Source organism: Pangasianodon hypophthalmus, chromosome 12 (genome assembly GCF_027358585.1).
Source record: "Pangasianodon hypophthalmus isolate fPanHyp1 chromosome 12, fPanHyp1.pri, whole genome shotgun sequence".
Lineage (NCBI taxonomy): Eukaryota > Metazoa > Chordata > Actinopteri > Siluriformes > Pangasiidae > Pangasianodon > Pangasianodon hypophthalmus.
The window spans coordinates 11416086-11427178 of record NC_069721.1 but is presented as its reverse complement, the minus strand read 5'-3'; the positions used below and the strand labels follow the sequence as shown (position 1 = coordinate 11427178).

The 11093-nt window shown below is 42.3% G+C and overlaps 1 protein-coding gene across 6 annotated transcripts; it reads right to left on the bottom strand.

Moving 5' to 3' along the window:
• Positions 1-331: 331 nt before the first annotated feature.
• On the bottom strand, positions 332-10797 carry fbrs (fibrosin). 6 transcript variants are annotated; one of them, XM_026914838.3, is made up of 19 exons: positions 10375-10797; positions 8578-9171; positions 8119-8301; positions 7758-7790; positions 7604-7633; positions 7460-7508; positions 6808-7141; positions 6394-6611; positions 5937-6250; positions 5797-5841; positions 5521-5616; positions 5132-5215; positions 4935-4973; positions 4772-4843; positions 4456-4618; positions 4060-4140; positions 3728-3811; positions 3408-3621; positions 332-3275 (listed from the first exon to the last, which is right to left on the bottom strand). In XM_026914838.3, exons 2-19 carry the CDS (start codon positions 8872-8874, stop codon positions 1688-1690), a joined length of 3924 nt encoding a protein of 1307 aa, XP_026770639.1. In that variant the 5' UTR covers positions 8875-9171; positions 10375-10797; the 3' UTR covers positions 332-1687. The 6 variants fall into 6 exon arrangements, with proteins under 6 accessions (XP_026770639.1, XP_026770640.1, XP_026770642.1 ...); XM_026914839.3 differs by having other exon boundaries at positions 5132-5200; XM_026914841.3 differs by having other exon boundaries at positions 5973-6250.
• Positions 10798-11093: the final 296 nt, after the last annotated feature.

Here is an 11093-nt window from a genome sequence, read left to right as displayed (position 1 = left end):
ACGCTGCTCAGCGAACTGTTAATCCCTTAATAGATGGGCTTATGAGGGTAGGGAGGAATTCAAACTACACCAGCCAGGGGTCCACAGGACTGTCCTAGAATAATAATTATAATAATAATGAAATCTTCCAAGGGTATTATTCCCATGCTAAGATTTTTTTTTTTTAATCCAAAATCAAACAAGGGATTTATAGGAAATTCTGGTGGACAACTGAGTCAGAAGAGTTGCAGAAATTAGCAACAATTTCTATATTTAGATTAAATTTGAAATCAGTATGATTTTAATGCCACACAGGGCGCTACATACAACGAAGCAATACATAACACACATGTAAATAAACAACAGTTTTGTTTAATAATTATTCTTACTTGCTTTCTTTTTGAGGGGAACATACTTAAAGGTATAAAACTGTTTTGCTCAAATAGTTAACCAGTAATATCTTGTTTTCGAGTTACAAGTCCCTTCAATCCTGCTGTTGGTTTGCACATACAAAACCAGCATCCTTTTATTCAGTTGATGGTCCATGCTTGTATGCAATGCATCTTTTATGGAAAATGTTTGCCCCCACATGGATGTTTAGACCTCATCACAATAATCTCTCAATTTATAAATATATTCATGAATCAACAGTTAAAGAGGACAGGTTTTGTCAGAAGTACAAACTCAGTTCACAGGCATTTGCCATCGCTAGTTTCTTGAAGCAGTTTTACTGCCTTTTTTTTTTTTGGAAAAAAAATTGTCTTGCTTTAACAAGGGAGTGCCACTGCTGAGACCTGAAACAATGACATTATAACAAACAGTGAATATGTTTATTATATAAGGTAATTAATGTTAACAATAATAATTACAAAAGGAATATCACTATTCTACTGTATTCTGTTCCAGCTCATGTAGAGTCAGAGTGTAGGAAAATGGGAAAGTTTGTTTTCCATTTAAATTTTAAAATATCAAACAAGATGTACAGTTAATAATATTTTTTTAAAGATTAAAATAAAATAATTCTGCAGACGTTCATTGTAACGTTCATGGAAGTTGTGCCTCTGTTCACGGTCTTTCTGTAGATGCATTGAGAGCAGAAAGCAGACGATGTGTTTCTTTAAATTCATTTTCCAACAGTGCTGTTTCTTCAATCTAGTTATAGACAGAGCACGCACTAAACAAACAGAAAAGCACTAATTAAGCCGTCTTAGAATCCATTTCCCACTTCTTCATATGCAGATCTCAATCTCTATAGATGGCTTTTTTACAGCCATGAGTTCATAAATGGGAAATACATGTGTCACACAATGCAGTACAATGCAAACTTATCTCTGAATACACCTCTGGAGCCATCAGCCTGAAGACAACCCTGCAGGGCTTGTACGTATATATTTAATATTACAGAACACAGCCTTTAGTCTCTGAACATCCACAGGCCTCTTTAAGAAAATCCTAAATATAAATGAAAAGCACTGGAGTGGGGGTGGGGGTGGGGGGGGGTGGATGTACCTTAAATTGCACCAATATAACCACAGTGGATAAATATACTGAGCAGCCCTCTGAAGTGTCTCTGCCCTCCACTCAGGTAATTTGAACACTCATGTATGATCACTGTAGCTTCAGCAGGCTTGGAGTGTCCTGCTTAAACTTCTACTTCAAAGTTCGCAGTTCAAGACCAGTAAATCCCTTGCTTCAGCCTTCCCTAGTACTATCTGGACTCTCCATCCTTATGTGAGCTGAACAGGGCCAAATCTCCAGCCCCACCGAGTCTGGAACTGCGAGGCGGGGTGGAGGCCCTCGTCACAGATGGAATAAGTGGAGGGGGTGCCCCAACTGACAAGGGCCCAACTAGACTGGGCGTCTTGGAGAGAATTCCATTAGGAACATGAGAATGTGGATGCAGTGGGCCCAAGCGGGAATAGAGGCTTGGGTGATGTGAAGGTGTGGAGCCTCCCGGAGGATGGAGCTGAGTGTGAGACAGCAAGCCTGCATGCAGCTGGTCTAGGTGGGCTGCATGGGATGGGCTGGGCAGGTGAGGCGTAGAAAGGTGTGGATGCATCCCAAAATAACGCGCCCTTTCAAAGTCCTCACGCAATATCTGGGCACGCTGTTCCTCATCCAGCAACCCGCCTCCAGGGCCACCAACCTGAGGAGGGCGATCAAAAGGATGAGACATCAACCCAAACTCTGGCCGGGTCACAGAGGACGAAGCTGAAGAAGTGGAGGTAGGTGCCGCTGGATGATGGGGGCCCACTGCCACTGCTGCCGCTACAGCAGCTGCTCTCTCTGCCTCGAGGTATCGGGCATGCTGATGCTGAAGTAGGCGGGACAAATGCGGATCAGTGCGCAGTGCAAGATGGGGATCTGGCCGTTGGGCTAAGATCTCTCTACGCTGCTGCTGCTGCTGCTGAGCAGCAAGTTCCCTCCAAGGATCCCAGGGGAAGCTGTGAGGAGCCTGTGAGTGGCCTTGAGGTGGTGTATGCGGATGAGCGGCAAATCGATCCGGTGGACCTCCTACAACTAGTCCAGCTGATCCACCAGCTCCACCAAGATAAGCCTCGATAGCCAACCGGGAGCGATCCAGAAGTGGAAGATGATGGTGGGTAGGGTGTGGGGTAGGAGGAGGAAGAGGCACTCCAGATGTGGGAGCCAATGGAAGGGTTGAAGAAGGAGTTGAAGGATGGTGTGTGTGGCGACTGTTAGGACGCTCAAAGCTATGAGGGGGTACGGCTGGGTGCGGTAGGGAGATGGGCACTGGCTCAGGCTCCTCCTTTCTCTCCTCCTTGACTTTCACTGGGGGATGAAGCAGCCCAGGAGGGAGACTAGTGGGAGGCTTAGAAACTGGAGTCGCCGTCCGGTCAGGCTTCTTGCCTGAAAGTGAACTGACTGAGGACGAGGAAGAGGCTGGACCACTGCTCTCTCTTTGGGATGGATGGGAGGGTTCTGAGCTGAGAGCATGTGCCTGTCTACCAAACAAGTCCAGAGGGGAGGATGCTGATGGAGCATTTGGAGGAGGGGTTGCAAGAACAGATGACGTGGATGACCGAGGTCTGTCTGGTGCTGAGGAGGTTGATGCTGGTACCCTGGAGGATGAATGCTGTCTTTTGTCTGACTCTCGATCTCGCTCCCTTTCTCTTTCACGATCCCGGTCCCGCTCCCTATTTTGTCCATCAGACTGAGCAGCAACTACGCTTAGGGGGCCCAGCCCATTCATGTGAGAGCTAGGAGTGCTGCTGCGGTGCTTGAGTGCACCAGGGGACATTCGCACAGGTTGACGACCATAAAGTAGACTGTCCCTAAGAGGTGATGTGAAACACAGTAAGTATGTAAACAATCATATACATAAATCTGTCCAAAAACAAATATATATAGTTACTTAGGCATATAACCAAAAGGCATTTATGTATACACTGTAAGTTGTGGCACACCTGTCTTTTTCATCTTTTATTTGAGTCAGTTCTCTTCCTCCCATGTCTTTCCCTCTATCTCTCTCATCCCTTTTTTCTAGTCCTTTGGCCCAAGAGGGTCCTGAGGGAAAAGGAGGGGCAACATGTAGGCGATTCCATGGATCATGTGGGTTGCCCAATCCTCCTACTGCACTTGCAGAGGATTCTGCCTTATGGCCAAAAACCGAACTAGCACCTAAACCGAAAAGTACACACAGAATAATGGGTCAATACATGGAAACATGCTTAAAGTGCCTTTAAACAAGATATGTTTCCTTAAGCAAGTTAATGTTTTGACCTACCCAGTGAGGGGCTACCCAGTCCCCCAAAGGCACCAGCACCCAGTGCTCCCAAAGGTGGAAAGGGGGATGAGCGGCCGTATGGATCTGTAATGCACAACAACCCACATCAGGATTGATTATGTCAGTCTCGCTAACAAACTGATTGCTAACAGAAAACTATGCAAAAAATAAAGGACAAATTTTAGCTGCTTGCCTTGGAGGGTACATTTATTCTATGCCCAGTTTTATGTTTGATGCCACTCATCAGCTTTAAGAGCTTGATTACCTTTCCTGTATTAAAATATTTAAGCTACAGTTAAGATCATACTCAGCTCACTCATCCAATCTCTTACCCAGATGTGTTGCTGGGGTGAGGAAAGAGGAGTGGGGCGTTGAGGGAGGGATGAAGGAAGTGGTGGACGGATTGACTCCACCTGAGAAGACACAGGGGTCAACTCAAATATTTATTTAACACCCTTTAATGGAGTGCCATTGAGTGTTTTCATTTCATTCATTGTTTAATACTGATGTTAGATCCTCTCCAAGCCATCTGATAAAATAGCAACTAAGTTGCTTGTGTATGTGAGACAGCACAGTTTTATATAGTGTAATGGAAAGCAAACTGTCTGTATCTTAGTTATTACAAGTTATAATAATAGCCTCAAATGGGGAATAGGATAACTCCTCTTGTGTGAGTGGATAAATAGTTTCCGCTGGGATACATAGGTATACAAAAGAAATATACATACTAGCAGCTGCAAAGAGACTGCCGGGTCTAGTGAGATCATGGGATGGAGGCAGAGGACCTCCAAGTGCTCCTAGACTGCCTAGTCCTCCAATACCACCAGGGCCAGGGAGACGGGATAGCAAGTCATTACGTAATTCCAGCTTTTGAGGATCTGCCTGCATCAACTGAAAGAGTTCAAAGCATGAGGCATCAATATAAAGCAATTTTGTATCAACAATTCAGAACACCACAGTAATATCAGAATATCAAAATGTTTTCAAGACATATTCCACTAAGGAGACAAACACAAAGAGAATGGGCAAAATAAATGAACAAACCTTAACTTTCTCCTGATGCCTCAAAATCATCCAGGCCACACGCACATGCATAGCACACCACTTTCCTGGCTTCTGCAGTGTTGTAAGAAAGTGTGAATGCTATTTATCAAAAAACAAACTAGATAAAAAAAGAAAGTTTGATGGACAGATAAGTGATACTTACACTACTGACTTTTAGTGATGGTGCAAATGGGTCTGTTATCTGTGGAAATAAAATGAGAATTATCTCATCCAACATTAAACGGTGCATCAATTTACTATAAATCAGATAGACAGACACCGTGGTTACAATAAATAAGAAATAAACATGAACCGATCTTTAAAATACATTACGCTAGTGCATTATTGCAAGCTCCATACCCTGGGGTCTTTAGGTTGGAGGTGGGATGGCACAACTCCCAGGCGAGCAGGCATATCTGGAGCAGTTCCCTGGAGGGCAACAAGCTATCACAAGACACCGTTGTAAACCATTATAAGTACCGATACAACTAACTGCATGCATTAGCTTTTATTTCATAAACTATAATAGTAATAATAATAATAATAATAATAGTTTGTAGTGACAAATGTATGTTAAACCATAAAAAATAACTAAAATTATTAGTGGAAGATTACATCTAATTTCTTTTATGTTGACTAAAATATGCTTTTTTTTTATTTTTTAAACTATATCTTAAATAAGCTTTTTAAAGCTTACTTAAAACTATTTAAAGCTATAATTAAAATAAGGCAGTGGTAACATTCCTTACCTTGGGTTGAAAGGCTCCTTGCAAGGAACTAAATGGTCCAGTGGGGGGAAGTACAGGCTGGATTCCAGGCACAGGAGGTGGGTACTGAGGAAAAAACTTATAGAAAAATAATACAATATCAGAGCAATGTCACTTCACAAGTATTACTCTGCCATATCCATAGGGACAAATATGAGTCCAACATCACTGTCAATTAGTCAGTTATCATATGTTGCAGCTTTTGGCTTTTGTTAGCTGATAATGGTGTCATGTTCATTTCAAAAGCATAAAACTTACTGGGTGTCGAAAGAGACCGTCTATCTTGCCTGTGAATTTCTCAAACTAGAAAAGAAATAAAATCACTCAGTAATAATACTAATACTACTCACAACTTTACTGCAAAAAAAAAAAAAAAAAGGTATTTCAAAAAGAGTTACTCTGAAATGAGTCACTGGCACTTGTGGCCTCCTCACCATTGGAGGAGCTGCAGCGGGTGGGTGCAGAAAGTGTTGGTGGGTGTGGGTGTGCTGGTGTTGATGGTTGTGCTGATGGAATTGGTAGGCCAACGGTGGGATAGAGGTCTGGGCCTGCACTGGCCTGCTGGAGCTCCCAGAGCTGGAGGAGGAAACGGAAGCGCCACCTGATGCTGAGCTTGCACTCACTCCAGCACTGCTCCCAGAGGCTCTTCCTTCCCGCTCTGTGCTTTGGGCCAGGAAGTGCGGGTTCATATCCTGACGGAGCAGCTCTGAATCTGTATGCATCAGTGAACAAACAATTTAATTATCTATACAAGAGGGAAAAGTCTGGGAACTACTAAATTCACCTATGAAGAGTAACTGTACTGAAACGATTTAGCCTTTGTAGCTGTGTGCACAAAAGTGGAGTGACATGTACCTCCTGAAGAGCGAGGGGACACCTGCAGAAGAGGAGGAGGTGGAGGGAGAACAGGTGGAGGGGTGAAGAGCGCACCAGGGCTTGGGCGTGATGAAGGCCGCAGCACACCAGATGGCCCAGATGGGCCTCGGACCGCAGATATACTAGTAGAGGGAGTGGACGGTCGAATTGATGAGGAAGAGGCGGATGAAGATGTAGTCTTAACTGAAGTACTGTTCCTGATTTTAAAAATAAATAAAAAACAGCATACCAAAGTTAGAGGAGAATGAGATTCAACAACACTGCAAGTACTTCTGTAAGGAAGTACTCTAGCACTCTGTCATACTAGTCAAGTAGGTAAAAGAAGACTTGATTACTTAATTCTATCCCTAGTTTTAATCACTTTATTTTAGCGTGCTACTGAACTTCACTGACCTGTTGTTGATATAGACACCATGTGGGCGGCCAGGGATGGAGAGGAACGATTTCGGTTTATGTTGCGGGGGGCTGCAATCATGGCGGTGGTGTAGTGCCGCATTTCCATTTTGCTCGGCCAGTGAGGTGGAGACAGAAGCCGGAGAACGGGGCAACAGAAGTGAGGATGAGGTAGAGGTGGCTTCAGGGTATGGCAGCTCCAGACTCCTCTCTTGACTACGCTCTAGGCCAGAGACTCGGGGAGTCACTGACAGACGAGCAGGCCCACTGTTTGAAGGCAACAGGGCACAGCCATTGCTCACAGTAGAGGCCATACTTACTGGGTTGGAGGACACTGCAAGAAAGATACAAAATGCTTTACCCTAAGCTCCTAACCTGACTAATAAGGTGGATTGCTGGTAAACTACAAGGCTGATTTCCAAAGCTGGACTATTTACGTAGCGTCATACAATTTTGCATTTGTTTGCATATGCATTAGAAATGATGTGAATTGAGAAATGACTGCCTTCTGACAATAAATTCACACAGTATACAAGTAGTTTTAACATCTAATGTAATAATACAACCAACTGGAGTTCAAGATAGAGACACTTGTGCCATCTGTAGCTTAAAGATATACATCTGGTAAAAAAAAACAGTCCAAGATATCTACCTTCTCTAGTGCTAACGATGAATGTAGGTTCCATATCATTGTCAGAAGCCTGAGGCAAAAGAACAAACAAAAAGTAATGTTAAGTGACATTCATTAAAAATTAGTTAATGCCCCCAAATTATCAATACAAAAGAAATTACTCACCTTATCCCCTGACTCGCTCTCTGCATCACACTGAGAACAAAGTGACAAAGACAATAATGACAAGCTCTGTTAAACGTTAAGTACGATCATGTGTGAAACATATTTATACACACAATGTGAATTCTACAAAACCTATAAAAAGAGACATTCTTACAATGTATCCTGTCTCCATGGTGTTTCCTGACACCTGTAACACAATTCACAAATGTTGGTTGCAGATGAAACTTTTTTTAAGAAGCAGCACCAAAAGGCAATTAAAAAAAAAAAGAAAAAAAAGAAAACATTGGCTTTCAAGGAGTCAGATTTTTTTTTCTTGTATTCAACATCACTTAAACAATACATATATTATCTGATGAATCATAGGTAATCATAGTTTGGCAGTAATGGCCAAGAGAAAAGCAAACAAGGAACAAGACCAAATTACATGTTGAAGCTGAACACCAACTGAAGTACTGATAAACAATAAACAGATTATTATGACTAATTAGACTTATAACTAAACTCTTGTCCCTTACCTTGGCTTCTCTCTTTTTCTTCTCATTTCTACGCTTCTCCCAGCTGCTGGTGGTGTAAGTAGCTGGAGCTCCTTCCTCTGGCTCTGTGAGTGGCCCTCCATTCTCATCCAGGCCTCTCTTCCTTTTGCTCCCTCTCCCCATCAACATACCAGCTCGCTCTGGCGGCTTCAGAGAACAATCCATCTTTTATAACGCACATGCAGAAAATAAATGAGTTATACCATTACTAAAAATGCCCCCACCCACGTATTATGTAAAATAATTAACTACAAAAATCTCTGTTGCGCAAATTACTTAGAGGAAACTCAGCCCAAAAATCACGGCTTATAGCAAAGCAAATAAATCACCCAGAGGACAAACTGCATAAGCAGACTAAACAGATCAAATTACTACATCCCACTTTCCTACAACATGTACCAAATAATTGCGATTTGGAAATGGACTACTAATCACACATACCTCCAAAGCCTCCAAGCTTATAAAGCTGGCTATGGCAAATCCATCGATGATGTCTTCCTCACAAGACACAGATTCTCGCTTCCTCCGACGTGGAGGCCGGTGCCTGGCACCTGGAAAGACGGGCCGACATTCTCCACCACTAGCACCAAGGAGGGAGTCTCTGCAACGTTCTTGCTCTGAGCCTGAGGAAGGCGATGAGGCCCCAAGGTCCGTTCTCCTTCTGCGTCGCTCTCTATCGCGCTGAGAACGTGAGCGACGGCTCTGTCTCAACCCTCCGCTTCGACTCGGCCCATCCATGTCAAATTGAACCCTACACAGTCCGTACAAAAGGCACTAAAACCTTGGTCCACAAAGGGACCTTACTTTTACTGAGGGAAACCAACACCTCCTGGACCAATGTAGGTACTCCAGTTGAAAGTGGAGTTAATATGTCTGCTTACAGCTTTGTGGCCATTGCAGAATGCATGCCATCAGCACACGGCTGTCTGATGAGGGTTGACTGAGGATGTGTTTTCCATAAAACCAGGCTATTGTATACTTCAGGCTATTTCCTTCCAGGTTACTGTCTTTGTGTCAAGACATTGTGAGTTTCATCTAGGGGAAAATACAAGATTTTACTATTAATCTCTTTACACATTTACAGCACAATAACACAATTTCTGGATAAACAGAAAAATACATTTTAGAGAAAACACTCATCAAGTAGCTTTTGTACAAGGAAAACGATAACCAACACGTGAATGAAGAGCTATGAAAGTGTACAATTTAACAAACAAAAACCAAAACATGAACTTTTATACAGCCACAACTGGGCATTCAAATATTCATGGTTTCTAACAGTATTAGGCAGTAACTATAAAGTCTTAAGAAATATGTTAGGAGATAATTAAATCAGCAAGACAGTTAAATATTTGTTATTTAGCTGACTATCTTAAAACTGACAGCTAAGGTTCAGGACAGACAAGACGAACATCACATTTTGGTGCAGTTGTAGTTTTACAAGCGTAAAAGGGGCACGCGAAAGTTCATTCTTAAATCAAAACTGAACAAAAGCGTTAGTGAACAACAACGATTGAATAAACAAGCACCCTAAATGAACTCGCTAGTTGTCCAACCGGTGACGATGGTTAGTTAGTTAGCTAGCCTGTTAACTGGCCTAGCGAGCTTGCTACCTACAAAAATGACGGTAAGGTAATTAACATATTGCTAGCTTGCTACTTGTCCCTATTGAGAATTTCCTGTGTAAACATCGCCATTAAATATAATACCGATTTACTACGCGGTGTCTAATGTGGAAAAAAAATATTCACAACAACGTCTAAACGGTTGTTCATCTTTCAGACAAAATGACTGAAACAGCTGGATAGCAGGTCAATACAGTTTAGCTATTTGCTAACTACGCTATCCCATTACGCTAGCTTAAGTTGTTTGCTAATCAGCTAAAATTATACCAAACACTTGCCTAAGCATCGATGACAGGCTTACGATAACCAGGTTACCTATAATAGCACCTAATTCAACTAACTCAACCAAATCCTAAAAATCGAAGTACAGTGAACCTGTTTGACCGGTTAAAAATACAAGCCATACTAAACTACCCTTAGCTAAGCTAACTACGCTAGCGTTCCTTTGACGAGCAAAAGAGAAAAGGTGAATTCGTCTGAGCCACTGGTTGAAAATCGCTTCTCTTAGCGTTGATTGTTTACAATGTACGCTTGTATTAAACATAAACAAAACATCGCCCGTTCTGTTTACATTAGTATTAGTGTGTCATAATGTGATTCAGATATCACCCACCACTCAAAAGGTGCCGATACGAATGATCGTTCTCTCCGAGCTTCTGCTCGGTTGGTCCGGTCTCCATTAGACGACAGTGGTGTAGGCCCCGAAGCCTCGGGCTCGATTTACACGGACATGCAGCGTCAGCGTTAGCGCCCGTAACGCAGGCCAGCCTCCTCCTCCCGCGGCCCACTGTCTAATCTACTCAGTCCGGGAAAGTTCAATTATCTCCCTGTTTGCGCAGTTGAAATAAATATTATCTCTCGAGTGTGATCTTTAAAGGAATTCATAAAACGTTGCAATAAATCCCGATCGTCAAAATCAGATAAATATATACATATTTTTTCATGGTAGCTGAAAAGCTGGCAATAACGTGAATCCTGGGTGGATAACGCTACAGTGAAACTGCATTGTGTGCTTCAGTCGATTTTTTTTCCTCTATGATTCACGGACAGCCGTGTATAACTAATGGTAAAGCAGCACTGCCGCCTATTGGTATGAAAGAGAAACTGGTGTAACACAAAAGTCACTGCTGCTATATACATGTATATATTATATTTCAGTTCCTAAATATTCTTAATAATATAAACCTGAAGCATATAAAACATTCATTGTCATTGTCATTGGTTTGTTTGCTTTGTATGAATGTAGAAATGAATAGGCACACATTATTAACAGGTTTTACATTTTACGCATTTGTTATATTAGCGGTTTTTATGTGCAAACGTAACTAATTT

What these genes read in the sequence shown, in the direction of transcription:
- fbrs (XM_026914838.3), bottom strand. Translation starts at nt 8,874, where the DNA reads ATGGATGGGCCGAGTCGAAGCGGAGGGTTGAGACAGAGCCGTCGCTCA. An exon ending in AGAAAAAGAGAGAAGCCAAG is followed by an intron (nt 7,791 to 8,118) that starts GTAAGGGACAAG and finishes ATTGTGTTACAG; the next exon opens with GTGTCAGGAAACACCATGGA. An exon ending in GGCATCAGGAGAAAGTTAAG is followed by an intron (nt 4,619 to 4,771) that starts GTTTGTTCATTT and finishes GAACTCTTTCAG; the next exon opens with TTGATGCAGGCAGATCCTCA.